Genomic DNA, 16871 nt, shown 5'->3' with positions numbered 1-16871 from the left:
ATGTTCACCCACATGGGTCCCCACCCTTGTTGAGAGGTGTGTGTAATCAGTCTCTTCCCCTTCCCTTTTCCTCCCCCCCGGCACACTGCCTCCCTGTTTTCCCACCAGCTGCGTGAAGTCAGAACTCTGTGGGTCTGCCTGGACAGCCAGCAGCAGGGAGCCTCTGAGCTTGGAGCGACAGACTCAGACTTGTGGGGCCGCGTAGACCGTGCTTTTAAGTTGTGCCTTGGACCAGAGCTCGGGCTGCGAAGCCCACCCCACTCCTTAGGCTTCAGGGCCCCATCTCCAGCCTGAGCCGTAACGTTTACACAGCTTTTTTTAGCACTGCAGCATAATGGGCGGGGGGGGAGGAATAACTCAGGGGGTTGAGCATTGGCCTGCTAAACCCAGGGTTGTGAGTTCAATCCTTGAGGGGTCCATTTAGGGATCTGGGGCAAAAATCTGTCAGGGGATTGGTCCTGCTTTGAGCAGGGGCTTGGACTAGATACCTCCTGAGGTCCCTTCCAGCCCTGAGATTCTATGAGTCTACGATAAGCTCAGCGAGCTTTGGTCTGGTGACCTGGGCTCAGAGCTTCATGGCCACTTGCTGCACACACGTACCCTGTGGGGGAGTGAGACTGGCTTGTCCAGACAGCCACACTTGCAGGAATCACAGCTGGAGCCCTGCGAAGGGTGTTGGATATATACACCAGGCCATGTGACTGAGGAGGACGAGGCAGGTTCATATTATTGTCCGAGAGCTCCTTCAGAGCCTGGAATCTGTCCTTAGTCGGGTATGCTTTGGCTCGGATTGACTATAGGGTTGCTCTAATAAAGCCTATAATCTGCACAGGAGCTAAGCATGCAGCTAAGATCTGGGCAGGGGCGAGGTTGTTATCCATACTTCTTGGCATGACTTCGCTGCGAGGGGCCAGTTGTCACGGAAGGGGAACACTGCCACTACCAATAACACCTTCAGGAATACCTTGGGTGCCGTCGAGAGACTGAACGGGGGGTACTCTGCATTGGTAAGGTCTAGGCCCACAGAAAACTGTAGGGACCTCCTGTGTGCCGGGTGAATGTCTACCTGGACACAGCAAAGAATCCTGTGGCACCTTATAGACTAACAGACGTTTTGCAGCATGAGCTTTCGTGGGTGAATACCCACTTCTTCGGATGCAAGCAGTGCACTCTACTTGCATCCGAAGAAGTGGGTATTCACCCACGAAAGCTCATGCTGCAAAACGTCTGTTAGTCTATAAGGTGCCACAGGACTCTTTGCTGCTTCTACAGAACCAGACTAACACGGCTACCCCTCTGATACTTGACTACATGGACACAAGCATCCTTTAAATCAACAGCTGTGAACCAGTCACCACCAGTGTTTAACAAGGGGATTACAGAAGCCAGGGTTATTCTGAAGCTCAAGCAGTGGATGAAGTCCTTTAGCTGTCTGAGATTCCACTTCCTTTCTTCTTGGAGAGGAGGAAATATCTTGAGTAAAATCCTTCTCCTCTGTGTTCTATGGCTCTCAGATGGCCCAGGAAGTCGTCTTCCTGCCTGAGCATCCTCTCAGGGGAGCACAAGCAGCTGGAGCCGCCTGTGTCCAACTGCAGCAATAATGATCTGCTGGGCCAGTAGCATTTCCCAGGGTTAAACTCTCAGTGGTGAGTCTGCGCCATTGGAATCTGCTGTCTCCTGATGGTCCATGGTGAACTTCACGGTGCACTGTAAGACCAATTGCTTTGGCCAAGCTTTGGTTGGCCTCTTGGCTAATGGCCTAGCAGGAACGAATGCTTCTTGTTTTTCCATCCCCGTACGGCCACACCGTTGCTTGTTTATAACGGCGTTGTATGATCGGGTGTGCTGGCAGTGGGGGGCAGGCTATGGGGCCACGACCACAGGGAGCTCACATGCAATGGGTGTTTGATGATCCATATGAGCCGAGGGAATGTTTTTAATTCAGTGCTTTATGAGCAAGTATTATCCTCACTAACTATCCCTCTGCCACCGGCCCCGGCTGACATTCGGAGCAGGGCTCGGTGGGCCCCAGAAGCTGACCTGAAGGCACAAATACACTTTGCATTTAGGAGCCTTGCCCCATCTCGCACATTCAACCCCTCACGCGGAGCAGGTGAAGATGCGCGACCCAGAGAGAAGCCACCTCCAGAAGTTCATCACACGGAGCCCACAAAGGAGGCCAGCCCTCTGACGGCAGAGGAAGGTCCCAGGGTGGATGCCAGGAAAATGCTCCTGGTTGTGAGGTCAGAAGAAAAATGCCTGTGCCCAGTGCCGACCGGAATGACTAATGCAGCCGGCACAGCCCAGATCAGTCACCTTTTCCCCTAGGAATGAGGTCTTTGCCAGGGCCGGCTCTGGCTTTTTTGCTGCCCCAAGCAAAAAAATACCCACCTGCGGGGCGGCCGGAGCAGCAGAGCCAAAAAATCCTGTGCAGGGCGGCTGGAGCGTGGGTGCAGGGGGACTCCTGGCGCTGCAGACATGCCCCAGGCAGCAGAGGGGAGGCGGGGGGAGAGAAGGGGGCCTGCCGGTCGGCTGGGAGGGAAGGACCTGGGCTGCCGTGATTACTACAGACCTGGCACCAGCTGGGGAGACGGAGGGTGCAGCCCGCTCCCAGCAGGGCGCTCCCCTCCTCTGCGCCGCTGCCCCCTACAGGGCGGCCGTAGTGGCGAACCAAAAAGAAAAAAGAAAAAAAAACGTGGGACGGCCAAAGCGGCGAAGCAAAAAAAAAAAAGGATTGGAGGGAACGCCGCCTCTTAGAATCTGCTGCCCCAAGCAGGAGCTTGCTCGGCTGGTGCCTGGAGCCGGCCCTGGTCTTTGTACAGACTTCTAAGGAAAACACAATACTGTTACAAGGTACACTAGCCACAGAGGCAGCCATCGGTCACACGCAGACAGTGGCTTTCATCCCAGGGATCCCAAACAGAGAGAAAGAGAGGAGAGAGTGCTGAGATTTCTTACGAAAAGTAGCTAATGCGCCCTCAGGGCTGGCGAGCCCGCCCTCCTGCAGTGAGGACATGGGGAGAGCAGGTAGCCAGCCCACCCTCAGCACCACACCATGGGCCCTAGCATCTCCCAAACCTCTCACCGTACCATTGTATAGTAGTTCTCAGCCGCGAGCCGGCAGAACCATTCTCCACTCTCGTGTTCTTGCTCCCCGCATTCTGGCCAGGCCAGGCCAGATGTTCTGGCATCAGAGCAATACCAGGCTGGAGTTCTGGGCCCAGACGCCGGTCTGAGAAGCCCCTTTACGCTCCTGTGACTGATGAATGCTTCCTTCAGCTTCCTCTGGAGCAGGCACCCTGCACACCTCTCGCTGGACCGTGAACTCCCTCACTCCAAGCTTGCCTCTGGCCATCTGCTAGCCCCTGCTGTGCAGTAACTGCCCTTCTGGCCGAGCACAGCTTGCCTGTCTGTCTCTAGCCAGTCACAGAATTCATGACAGAGTGATGGGAGACATCCTGCATGGATGAAGGTCCCTCCTGGCAGAGCCCCCAGGCAGTGCCTTCCCTTCCCGCTGTGCCAGACGCTAACAGATGGGTAGCGGATAAGATCTTGCCCAGCGCTGGCAGCATTGAGTCCATCAACCTCACATTAATCATTTAGATTTGTCCAGAAGCTTTCAGCCCAAAAGGAGCCCGGTGCAAGCTGCCTCTGCACTACCCGTACTGCTCCACCGGACTGTAGCCGCCTCTGGGGTGGAGAGCAGCAACCAACCTATGACCAGCACCAGGCCAAACCTCTACTCTTGTGATCTCTAGCATCCGCACTCCACAGGCAAGACCTCGATGTTTTAAGTTCACAAGCCTTCCCCCACTCCTATTACGCACAGGAACATGACATGTAGGGCCCTACCAAATGCACAATCCATTTTGGTAAATTTCACGGTCAGAGGATTTTAAAAATCTTAAATTTTGCGGTTTCCGATATTTAAATCTGAAATTTCACAGTGTTGTAACCGAGGGGGTCCTGACCCAAAAGGTGGTTGGGGGGGGGGGGTCGCAAGGCTGTCATGGGGGGGTCACAATATTGCCACCCTTACGTCCACACTGCTGCTGCTGGCGGCACTGCCTTCAGAGCTGGGCGCCCAGCCAGCAGCCAAAGAGCTTCCTGCAGCTGGGAGAGGTTCACTGAGGTGGGTCTGAGTTGGCCCCGGGAACAGCCCGTGCTGGGGAAGAGAAAGTCCCATACCTGCCTGGCCAGAACTAGCAGCTGGAGCCTGGCGCATGGTGGGAGCCTCCGGCTAGGGCGCTCCCAGCCCTGCCCCTCCCCAGCTCTGGGCCTAGCCCTCAGGGTTAAAGGGGCCTTGGGCTGGCTGTGTGTGTGTGTGTGTGTGTGACCACAGCGCCCCCCTGACCACGGCACCCTGGGCGGTTGCCCACAGCACCCATCCATAAGGCCAGCCCTGCCCTCGTCACAAAAGTGACAACCCCCCCATACCAGGCCACCCTCACTTCTGCTTTGCGGCTGGCAGGCCTCTAGCTCCATGGAGTTTACATGCTACAGCTGGACCTTCGAACACTGAGCTGACCAGCTCGCATCACGCCCGTCCTGCTCTGCTGCCTGTGCAGGGTTTCTGGGCTCTCCTCCTCTCTTCGAATTGTCTTTGGGCCCCGGCGTTCTTCCCTTTGCAGAATGATTGTGGGAGGGACCCATCTGCTGGGAACAGAGACTTCCACGGCTTGGATGCAAAGGTAATTCATTAGGCGAGACACCGCGGGGGTGACAAATTGTGCATTCTGTTCAGGAAATTGAGGTCAAACCTGCCAGCTTAGCTTCAGCATTTGTTCTTGGCACAGGACTTTAACGGGGGGTGATGGAGACCTCCCTGGGCACAGCTGCCTGCCTTCGGCTGTCAAGCCGCCACTTTTTCCAGCTCACGTTTCAGCCTGTGACATGCTGACCTTTCAGATCCTCCTGAAAACTGCCCAAGAGACGCACTCTAGCCGTCTGCCTCTCCAGAAACATGGGAGCTGGATTCATAAATACACACTGGATCATTGGATGGGGTATGTGTGGTCTACATGTGTTTAGAAAGGAGGACTTTGCATACACAGGAGACATATGGAGAGCCACTCATCTCTGGCTGGGCTTGCATCATTTGACTTTGCCGTGGTTGCTATTTACCAGAGGATTTTTGTATCAAAGCAGATTCTACTCCCAGCCTCGCTCTCTGGTTTGGCCCTGTACTGGGGACGTAGCAAGCTAAGTGTGGGCAGCAAACAGACAGCCTGTGCTGGGTGCTGGCTCCGCGGCAGCCTCAGCAAAGAGAGACGTGGGAGTAGGAGAGAGTACGGGGGTGGGAGGGAGCGATGAGAATCCCTGGCCTGACACGTTGGCAGGTGGGACATGGGGGGATTGGAATCCCTTAGAAAAACGGTGACAATACAGCAGAGAGATTCCAGTTTATAAAAGGAGCCTTAGATGAGTGCGACGGAGATGAGCAAAGCCACAAAATTCACCAACAATGCCACTGATTCTAGCCGCTCCCGACAGCCACGTCACCACGGCACCCTGTGCCGGAGCCTGGAGCTCTTGCTGAATAAGCAGCTTCATGGGGGACATCCAAGGAAGCGTCAGGGCTTTGGGGGCTGCAGTAGCTGGCGCTGCTAGTTCAGGTGCTGTCTGCCGGTGGCAAAGTGAAACAGCTCTGCCGCGTGTGTGCTCCTTAAAGATCCCCCCGTATCCTTGTAAGGGAGCAGCTACTGGCTTCAGGGGTCTGGTCTGCGCTAGCTCTGACTTGAGCAAGTACCCAGAGCTCTTGTCAATGAACATGGTAATTGCACTCACCTCTCGTGCTGAACCGGTTTGTGTGGCTGCCGGGTGCTGTAGGAAACAGCGGCTGTGTCCCACTGCAGAGGTAGCTGGAAACTAGTGGTAAATACAATAATCCCGCTGCATCTCCACACCCACTTCACAGGGCGCACTAGTCACTGGTTGTGAAGGGTTTGCTCTGGCTTGGTGCTCCAGAACTGTTGAGTCCTATTAGGCATTGCAGGGGGGCAGTGGCTATAGATCTAAAATCGCCCTCCCCCTCATTTCAATGGAGTTAGGGCCAGACATCGACTACCACGGAGTAAATCCAGAGTAACTCCCCGGACTTCAGCAGACTTAGGGTCAAACTGGTCTCAGTAGTGCTGGCATAAATCTGGAGTAACCCCACTTCCAACACTGTTTTTTCACTGACGAGACGAATCTGGTTCTCCCTCTTCCTCTCATATCAAAGCGGCTGCCCCCACTTCAGTTCCAGGAATATTTTACGCCCTGTTTGTGATTTCTGACTGAACTTGAGCAAACGTAATGAAATTATCCGGCTCTGTGTAGTTCAGTGAGCAGCAAACCCCATTCGAAGCAGGGCTCCGCTCTTCGCCGTGGCTCAGCGATGGCATGGAGGCAACACCATCGATCGGGGTTTCACGTCATTCTGCCCAGGGCGAGCTCCCTCGGACTGACTCCGACACCGAGTTTATTTTCATTTAGGCGCAGAGCGGCAAGATGCAGCGCTGCCTTGTGGCTCCAGAGAGAGGGCAGATTTAATGGAGAGGGCCCCAGGAAAATCTCTGTAAGTGATTAAGGTCGGCACAACAATGCCCATACAAGAGGCTGGGTGTTCAGTGGTTAGGATGTGGAAGACCAACCATCAAGTTCCACGGCTACTATAGATTTCCTGGGTGACTTCAGGCCAAAATCCTAATAATAACACCCAGCTCTTACCCTCCTTAGATCTCCAGGCACTTTGCCAAGCAAGTCAAGATCACTGTCCCCATTTTTACAGAGGGGGAAACTGAGGCACGGGGAGGTGACAGGACTTGCCCAAGGCCACCCAGCAGACTAGTGGCAGAGCTGGAATTTGACCCCATGTTTCCGAGTCCCTGTCCCCTGCTCTAACACTAATCCACACTGCCGCCCGCCAAAGCGAGGGCGAAGTGTTTAGATATTTCCCTAACGGAGGCCATGGAACGAGCAATCCACAGGAGGCGAGAATGCGGCCTCAGCGTAAGTTGGGCCCCATGGTGACGAATTTAAGGATGTGAGCTATCGTCCGCATGCAGGTCTGAGATCACTCAGAGAAGACCCCCGTGGGTGATTGCCAAAGAAGAACGGCATGGGAAGGCCAGGTCTACGCGAAGTGGGTCCCCGTGTCTGATCCATACTCCACCCGAGGGGCAGGGACGGGCGCCCCTGGTGCCTGCCCCAAACGTGTAGCCGCTTGTCTTTGTCACCGATCTCTGTGTCTGTTGCCTTCATGAGTTCGGGATGGGAACAATCCGATGCACAGCAGCCTAAATGCGCCGGCCCAGGGGGGAAAAAGCTTGGGAAAGGGGGGACGGGGGCTTGAAATGACAAGCGCCCGTGTGCGAGAGAGATTTGACAAACACAAATGAAGCAGCGCTTTCATCAAAGCAACAGGAGAGCAGCCCGGCTGCAGGAAAACCCACTGCGGAGAAACACAAAGGCGGGTGGCAGGGGGCTCGGGGTGGCAGGGGGGTAACTCGGAGCCAAGGAAAGCCACAGCCAGGATGGGACTAGCCCTTGGCCTGCTCAAAGGCGGAGATTTCAGTGCGGCCCATTGGAGCAGGTCCGAGGGCTGTGGCTGGCCCCTCACGCTGGTGAAAGGAGCGAGGAGCAGGCACCCGAGCTGTCATGGCTCTGCTGAATGTAGGGGTGCAGCTCAGCACCCAGCCCACCCAGCAGGACACGGTCACTGCAGCTCAGCGTGTGCCCCCCACTCTGGTGCAGAGAGGGGACACAATGCCTCTGACTCAGAGCATCCTCCCCCGCCCCCCCAAAAAAATAGACTGAAGGACATTTCCTCCTGATCTGGAAATGAACGGGTGACCCCCGGTGAGACTCGGAGCCCGAATAGGGTCGCCAGGCAGGCAGTTTTCGACCAGAAGGCCCGGTCGAAAAGGGACCCTGGTGGCTCCGGTCAGCACCGCCGACCGGACTTTTAAAGGCCCAGTTGGCGGATCTAAGGCAGGATCCCTACCTGTCCTGGCTCTGCGCTGCGTCCTGGAAGCAGCCAGCAGGTTCAGCTCCTAGGTGCGAGGGGTGGGGGGATGGCACGGGGCTCCTCATGCTGCCCCCGCCCCGAGCACTGGCTCTGCACTCCCATTGGCTGGGAACTGTAGCCAATGGGAGCTGGAGGGGCGGTGCCTGCAGGTGAAAGCAGCGCACGGAGCCTCCGCCTAGGAGCCGGACCTGCTGGCTAATTCCGGGGTGCAGCGCAGAGCCAGGACAGGCAGGGAGTCTGCCTTAGCCCCACTGCGCCACTGACTGGGAGCTGCCCGAGGTACGCCTGTACCCCAACCCTGCACCCCAACCCTGTGCTCCAACCCCTCCCCCAGCCCTGAGCCCCCCAAACCCAGAGACCCCTCCTGCACTCCAAACCCCTCATCCCCAGGCCCAAACCAGAGCCTGCACCCCCAGCCCAAATCCCGTACCCCCCTTCTGCATCTCAACCCCCTGCCCCAGCCCGGAGCTCCCTCCCACACTCTGAATCCCTTGGCCCCACCCCTCCGCCTGGGCCGCCCACCACCATCACGTTGCCATGGCCGGTGCCACGCCTTGGCAGGTTTGCCGGTTGAAAGGTCTGGTGATCTCTGGGTGGGGAGGTGGGGTGGGTTGCATGTGACCCGTCTGTTGGCAGTGAGCTGTGCATGAGCCCCAAGTGAGGAGGGGGCATGAGCTATGGTGGGGAGGAGACATGGGTTGTGCATGAGCTCCGGGTCGGAAAGGGTGCAGGCCATACACGACCCTATGTGAGGCATGGGCTTTGAGTGACCAGGATGGGGGCACGGGCTGTGAGTGTCCCTGTGTAGGGTGGGGGCTGTGAGTGACCCTGTGTGGGGTGGGGGCGGGGGCTGTGAGTGACCCTGTGTGGGGTGGGGGCGTGGGTTGTGTATGGTCCTGTGTGGGGTGGGGGCTGTGAGTGGCCCTGTGTGTGGAGGGTGGGGGCTGTGAGTGTGTCTGCGTGGGGTGAGGGCACAGCCAGGAGACAACCTCTGAGCTAGGCTGTGACCCGCCATATGCAGACGTCTGAGCCTCCCTGGCCGAGCACCTCCATGGCCGTCACGCCGGCCCGAACGGCTCAGCCGGTCAGGAGGGGCCAGCTCTCCGCCCATGCTCCTTTGTCACCGGTCCCTTGCCCAGTCCCTAACGGACCCGGCTTGGGCACCATGAGCGGGGACAGGCCGGGTGGGCTTCGCAGCCCACGCCCGGCCCGGCAGTGCCCTGCTGCCAGTGAGCCGTCCCTCCCCAAGGCAGCGCTCATGACTTCAATTAGGGTTCATGGCGCTCGTTAGCGGCACGTCGCCGGGCTCAGAGACATGACAGGTCTCTTGCCTGCATGTTTCAGGCTCCCCCATCCCCCGCCTCTGCTGGCTTGTAATAAACCGAATAAAGTGATTTGCTGTCAGCGCTGCCTGCCCGGGAGACTCCCCGGCACCCTACAACGGCAGGTGTCGCCCTGCTCCGGCTTCCTGCACGGCTGGGCACTGGGGCTGGCTCCTGCAGCTGACAGGAGCCAGCCAGGACCATGACCCATTTCCCGCACTGAGTCTCCAGATCCTGCTGGAGTCCAGACTCAGATGGGCCCTTATTCCCGACGGGTGGGAGCGGGTAGATCGCTGCTCTGTGCAATGCCCATGGCTTGGGGAGGGGTTGGTCCCTGCTGTGGGCAATGCCCCAGGATGCGGGGGGGAGACCCCTGCTCTATGGGGTGCCTGGGGCAAGGGAGAGGCAGGTCCCTGCTCTCTAGGTGCAGAGGGGGACGGGTAGGTCCCAGCAGACACTGCCTGAGGAGCTGTGGGGCGCTGGGAGGTTACAGCAGGAGCGTTACTGCAGCCAGGCGGTTTTTGGCAGGGCTGATTCCTCTGAGGCAATGCATTAGCATTAGGGCTGCAAAGACCAAGAGGACGTTTGTCGACAGCAAATATTTGGTTTAATCCAGTTCCTCTCACTTGTCTGGCTGGAACAACACAGAGAGCAGATTCCAGGCCCTGCCACTCATTTCAGTGTTTGCAGAGAAACACTGACAACAACTGCCGCCCTCGCCCCGCGGCCTGCGACCGGAGCGTCCAAAGCCACGGGATTAAACTGGAACGGCAGGTGAGTTCAAAGTGTATTAAACCAACGGACTCAAAAGCCCCAGCCAGGGCTAAGCGCCTGCTCTGCTAGCGTCACACACACACAGCTCTGCCCTCGCAACTCGGACCTGACCCGCAGCAACCCTGCATCCCCAGTCCGAATCCTCCCCCACCATGCTGCCGACTCGCTGTACACCCCACCCTGGGCCTCTCTCGAACAGCCCCGAATTGTGTGGCATCGGACTTCAGCTCTGAGCAGCAACCCCCGGGCGGGGCACAAAGCCACCTGTCTGCTTCCGAGAAGCCAGACAGGGTTAAAAGAAATGTAGCGCTCGATTCTGTCCTGGCTCTTGCCTGTAATTGAAGGAGCTGGGAGCTGTAATAACCAGAATTAAAGGGATTCACCGAGGGATGGGAATGGAATCAGATGCCAACAGGTGAATTCAAGTGGGTAAGCTCCCCCCCTCTCTCCCGCAGCCCAACCCCCATCCGAGTTTGCAGCCAGTCTCCAGTTTCAATTTGTTTCCTTCCTCTGGGAGATTTAACCTCCGAGTGTCTCTCTTCATTTAAAGAGACAAACTTAGCTGCCGAGATTGAAGTGTTGGTGCCAAATCAGGCCCTTATAACCCAATGCTACGTGAGAGGCAGGTGGTGGATCCCTGGACACCAGCTGACTAGCTATATGGTGCATCGGAAAACAGAGACAATACGGAGCACTTCCCTTCTATCTATGACCCTGGCACTGCGATATCTGAGCACCTCCTAACCCGCCCGGTGTGGCAGGGCAGGGCTGGAATTCTCACGATATAGCACAGAGAGACTAAAGGATTTGCCCAAGGTCGTGCCGAACGCTCTGTAGCGGAGCAGAGAAGGGACTCCAGGGCTCCCGCGTCCCAGGCCAGTGCTCTGTCTGCTACCCCAGATGAGCTCAGTACCACAGAGTGAAGGGGCCCAGGGTCACAGCTGTGGTGGCGGGAAAGGTAGAATGAATTCAGCCCAGGTGAAAGGCACTGGGCTGCCAGCCCTGGAGACTGAAGTCCAGGATTTCTGGACAGAATGGGCACCGCCTGGGCAGGAGCCGGGCAAGCTGCCCGCACCACTGCACTTCACTCCCATTCAGCCCTGGCCTCTCTGCCTGGGCGGACAATTCATGCAGATTAGGACAAGGGTTTCCCTAAGAACTGGACTGGGACCCACCCAGGCATGCACAGGCTCCTAAAGAGGAACAATCTCCAGTCACGAATGACTGGGGCCGCAGTGCAGCCAGCACCCGGGAGCACACAGCATCCCAGCGCCTTGCCAACTCCCTGTGCCGCTCCGCACACCGGGCTGAGGCAGCCACGTGTCCCAGGGGGTCTGAATAAGGTAGCGCCCTGTTCCTCGGGGACTGGTCTCGTTCTGACCTTAGCTGGCCAAGGCCTGGACTAGCTTTGGTTCCACTCTCCTGCGGGGTTTGCTCCCCGGCCCGGGCCAGGCACCCACTGGGTGGTGGCAGGAAAGCCAGGAATGGATTTCAGGCCACGTGAGTGGGTGTCCAGGGGTGGGTTAATGGGGTCCAGCTGGGACCAATTCACCTTCGATGCTGCACTGGGAGGAGAGCCAGGGCGCTAATGGCAGAGGAAGCCCGGCTGGGGGGAGGAGCTGGGCTCGGATGATAAAGCCAGGAAGTGAGAGAAGGCGGGGGTGGCAGGGAAGGGGCTGCAGTTGCTCCTTACAGGGAAAGGGAGTTGGCCAGGGACAAGGAGGAGGTCCAGGGGGAGCGTAAACGCTGGGGTCCTGCCCTGGACTGGAGAGTCGGGCTAGAGGCCGAGAGGGGTGGAGTAACTATGGGGAGCAGAGGAAGCTCTGCTGGCAAGCCCAGAGATAGGCAAGGGAACAGAGAGGAGGGTAGGAAGGAGCCCAGGGAAACAGCAACAGGGTCTGAGACTGAGCAGATCTAGGGTGCTAGTCGCAGGGTGCCTGGGCTGGATCCCGGAGCAGCAGGTGGGCCTGGGTTCCCCTACCAGCCGCTGGGAAAGTGTCACCACGCCGGGAGTCGAGCAGAAGACTGCCCGAGACGGCATCCAGATAGCTTGTCTGGTGGGGCTTTGTTACCCTGGAAGGGCAGGGCGGGGCGGGGTGGGGTGTGGGACTACATAGTGATCTAGCCGGAGGGCCGAGTGCCCAAGAGGGGGCCACAGTGCAGTGTGAGAGAGAAGGGCCACAGTGCAAGCAACTGATGGAAAGGGGCGCCAGATGGGGCAAGAGCTAATTCCCAGACCCAGCCACAAGGAGGCGCACACGCAGTGAGTGAACCCCTTCACAGACCATGATGGAAGAGCAGGTGCGGTTACTTTGCCAGTTCTCCAAGACCACTGGGTCATTTCCCAGGCCGTTAAAAAGCAAACTGTGCACACCCTCAGCCTGCACGCCCACCTGCACACCACCATCTATACTGCACACCCACCCCTGCACCCACCCACACCCATACACAAAGGCAGAAATTCGTACGGTAAGATCTTCACTTACCAAGTAAAGCTGCCACTTCGTATGCTTTCTTCTGCTCAATTGTCTCATAGTTGAGTGCTTCAAAAAATATATCCAGCACGAGAATATTCTCTCTGTAGAAACAGGACAAAGCCATCAGAACACCAACCCCCGGCCACTGCATTTGCTTTGTCACAGGAAATGAAGTGGGATTAGTTTGCTTTCTCCTGTTGTCCCTGCTGCTTTCTCTGCGGAGGCCTTGGCAGCTCCACCAACGCAAGCTGAAATTCAGAGATTTTAAAGCCAGAAGGAGCCATCATGACCATCCAGTCTGATCTCCTGCTTAACCTCGCCAGAGATTCCTGCATCAAGCCCAAATCTTGTAGTTGAGCAAGTGCATATTTTTTAGAAAGAGACACCTGGTCCTGATTTCATCTTTCTCCTGCAGGGAGGGCCTGCTTAGAATGGCAGGCGACACAAGGACCCTTAACACATGGAATCACTGCCAGTGCCTCCATACTGATCCTGGGCACCGCAGGAGAGAGGGAGAGTCTAACTCTTTCTTTGATGCACCAAACTGCTAATTCCACCCATCCGCCCTCTAGATCTCAGGTTCATACGGGCTGTGCCCACACCACAGAAAGATGTCTTCGCTGCAGTAAAAGGCGTGGTTTTCACGTCGTGACAGCTACCTTGATTTAAAAGCTAATGGAGCCAATGCAGAGGGTTGACCTTGAGTAGCCATATTCAGGTAACAGCTACCGGTGCCTTGTCGCCACTTGGATTTTACACCGTAGGTCCATGTAAAACACACTCACTTCTGCAGTGAAGACACAGCCAGAATGTGGCGTTAGCAGAGGAGGGTTTAGGGCCTGAAACGATCTGGCCTGGGTAACCCTGTTTTACAGATGCTATTCACTCATGATACCTATTTATCCATGATGTTTATCTGCCCCCCGTGACCGTAGCATCTGAGCACCTCACAATCTTTACTGTATTTATCCTCATAACCCCCCTGGGAGGCAGGGCAGGGCTGTTATCCCCATTGTACAGATGGGAAAACTGCGGCACAGAGCGGCTCAGTGACCTGGCCATGGTCACAGAGGAAGCTCCCAGCAGAGCAGGAACTTGTATCGAGGACCCAGGCAAGTGTCTAGCCACTGGGCAAAGCAACTTTTCTGAGCTCAGCTAACGACTCTGCATGTGCCCGCTTTCTTCTCCACCTTCAGCTTTCCCATCAGAAAGATGTTAGACCTTCAGCTTCTGGTTACTGACACCTGCAGAAATGTGAACAGTATCCTTGGGGCAAGCAGCCTCTTATTACTACTTGTGTGACACACAGGACTGACACATGGTGAGGGACAGTCCTGGCTCTGAAGACTTTACAAACTACATAGACACAGGGCCGCCCGGGGCAGGGGCGCAAGTGGGGCAATTTGCCCTGGCCCCACAGGGGCCCCCACGAGAGTTTTTTGGGGCCACTGGAGCGGGGTCCTTCACTTGCGGGAAGGTCCTTCTGCTCCGGGACCCGCCGCCGAAGTGCCCCGAAGACCTGCGGCGGGGGGGGTCCTTCTGCCCCGGAACCCGCCGTCGAAGTGCCGGGTCTTCGGCGGCGGGGGCCCCTCACCGCTGAAGACCCCAGGCCCCCTGAATTCTCTGGGCGGCCCTGCATAGACAAGGCAAACGGTGGGAGAGGCAGCCATTTGCCCAATGACAGCACAGCTGGGAACAGAACTGCGATCTCTTTGCCCCTAGTCTGCATGGCCCCGGCACAGCCATCCTGTCCGCTCACGCCACCCACTCATACCATCACCACTGTGAAAAGGGAGGAACTGGCAGCACTGGGAGGAACTGATGCCCTCACTTACGAGATGTATTTTTCAGACTTGTTAAACTTCTTCTCTAGGTACTTAGCCGAAGTCTTGCTGGGGATCTTCACCATGGAGAGCTCTTTGTTGTACCTGGTCAGGTTACACGGCATCCTGCAGATACAGTAATTGCTGTCCTTTTCAGCAAGCAAACCTGCACACAGGAGAGGGAAGCGGGTCTCAGGGAGCGTCCCAGACAGCTCACAGGAGCTGGTGGGCGGGGTGGTTCAAACGAGCCCTTTCTTCTTGATGAGTCAAAGCAAAGGGGGGATGGAAGGGACTTCCCTGTCCAGGGAAGGGCTGAACAAGCCAAGTCTTTGATAAGAAGAGGCAGAATTTCCAACCATTCAATCCATCCCTCCTCTGCAGCAGCCATTCCTATCAGCCTGGGAGATTGAGACAGCCCTTCCCCGGGACTGGCCCAGAGCCCGGGTTTGCTGGGGGTGGACAGAGGAAGGGGGTGCCCTAGAAAAGGCTGCATATGCTATGTTACGCAGCTCTTCCATCTCCGGCCAGGTTTGGTCTCCACCCTGGGGCAATCCAGGAGGCTGCACTGGGATAAAGGCCTTACTGGAGAGATTGGGGTCTTGAAGATGGTGGGTAAAATTTTCAAAAGCATCGAAGTGGCTTAGGGACCTAAGCCTCATTTTCAAAAGTGACTTAGGCCTGGTCTATATTTAAAAGGTAGGTCGCCATAGCGACATCGCTTGGGGGTGTGAAAAACCCACACCCCTGAGCGCCAAAGCTATGCCAACCCCCGGTGTAGGCACAGCTGGGTCAATGGAAGAATGCTTCTGTCACCCTAGCTACCACCACTCGGGGAGACCGTGTTCCTACAGCGATGGAGAAACCCCGTCCATTGGTTGGTTACAGCAGCACAGCGATGACACCACGGCTGGGCCATTAGAGGCCTCGTCGAGTAGACATGGCCTTAGGGCCAGATTTCTAAAGGTATTTAGGTGCCTAAGGATGCAGGTAGGTGCTTAGTGGGATTTTAAAACTGCCTCGGTGCCTAACTCCCTTTGGGCACTTTTGAAAATACTACTAGGCGCTTACTGGTGTCTTTAGACACCTAAATGCCTTTCACTATATGGCTCCAAGTGCCTGAGCCATTTTAAAAAAAGGACTTAGGCTCCTAAGTGACTTAGGTGCTTTAGAAAATGTTACCCTTTATTTCTATCCTTCGCTTTTAGCTAACGTGGTGTCAGAGGTGTGTTACATGGCAATTAAAAGAGATTAAACAGTATGGAGATGACCAGCTTAAGGGAATTTCTCTTAATATTCCTCCCACAAGCCTTACCACTTGGACACATGGTTAAAGCCAATCCAGACATGCAAATATTCGGCATTTCACAAACAACCGGAACTCGAACACAGCACAGATCCCTATGGACTGCCCTGCCACTCCCCTCACTGACTTACGGGTATGTTCACCTGCAGAACATACAATTAGTGAGGCAGGTGCTGAACTTCTCTCCAGGCCCATCTGCTGTGCCACAGTTAAGGTTGTTTGCGAACACGTCAGGTGGCATGTTACATGGTGTTTCTGAGAGCCTGCCCTTTCAGAACTGTTTATCCCAAACTTCTGAAACGCTGCAAGAAAATTCTCTTCTGAGCCTAAAACGATCCCCAAATCCTATTATTATTGTTTGTTGGCGTGTCTAGGGCGAGCTCTGCATAGTAAACAGCCACACCTACATGGGGTGTTTGTTTGCAGTTGGTCCTAGCAACTCACTCATCAATCATGAGTGGCTCCAAGTAGCTACGTGTGCTCTGCAGCACGGGGACCTTGCCTCTGGGACCATGCCCCGGGAGCTTGCCTCTGCTGGCATGCTAAACCTTGCGGTCATAGCCAGCAGCAATAGCCACCAGAGAAAGGGAACGTATGGCTGTCCAAGTTGTAGAACTGATAAATGAAGTTGGTTTTAATTGTTCACTTTATTAATATAACTTCTGTTCACCATTCACTACACATGTCTATATTGTAACTTCTGTTCACTGTTTGCCATAGTGCAATTCAAACCCCATTTTAAAACGCTCACTCCATTTTGTGAAAGCTTCCTCCAACCTTCATTTTACAAACCCTGCTATAATCTTATGAGTTTAGTTTAGATGTGTGACAGAGGTATGTATGGATGATGGAATCAACCTCCAGCCCCAGCCTGTCCTGATGAAATAGAGTTCAAATCCCACCGGCTGAAGATGCAGACAAGAGCCCTAACAAAGTAAGCAGAGTCCACCCTAAAAAGAAAAGGTGCAATAGAAGGAAGATCAAAGCCAGGTCCCAGGCTGAAAGTCACGCCTGCAATTGACGGGTGATCAATCACCAAACCCAGAGGCAGCATAACACAGCAAGACCTATAGACTCTGGATTCAAACTAAAGCCTACAAAAAGGATGGGTGAGATGGGAGACTTTGGAGGGTAACATTCTGCTGCCAACACGGAAGGACA

At 55.9% G+C, this 16871-nt stretch overlaps 1 protein-coding gene across 1 annotated transcript in view; it reads right to left on the bottom strand.

Moving 5' to 3' along the window:
* Positions 1-16871, bottom strand: part of LOC123356543 (acid-sensing ion channel 2) — a 1100900-nt gene that overhangs the window by 26436 nt on the left and 1057593 nt on the right. The window contains exons 6-7 of the mRNA XM_044999896.1: positions 14420-14573; positions 12594-12685 (exon numbers count right to left, since the gene is read on the bottom strand). Coding sequence (XP_044855831.1) covers positions 12594-12685; positions 14420-14573 — 246 coding nt within the window. The remainder of the gene's footprint in view (positions 1-12593; positions 12686-14419; positions 14574-16871) is intronic.

Source organism: Mauremys mutica, chromosome 25, assembly GCF_020497125.1.
Source record: "Mauremys mutica isolate MM-2020 ecotype Southern chromosome 25, ASM2049712v1, whole genome shotgun sequence".
Classification (NCBI taxonomy): domain Eukaryota; kingdom Metazoa; phylum Chordata; order Testudines; family Geoemydidae; genus Mauremys; species Mauremys mutica.
This window is presented reverse-complemented; position numbering and strand designations above follow the sequence as displayed.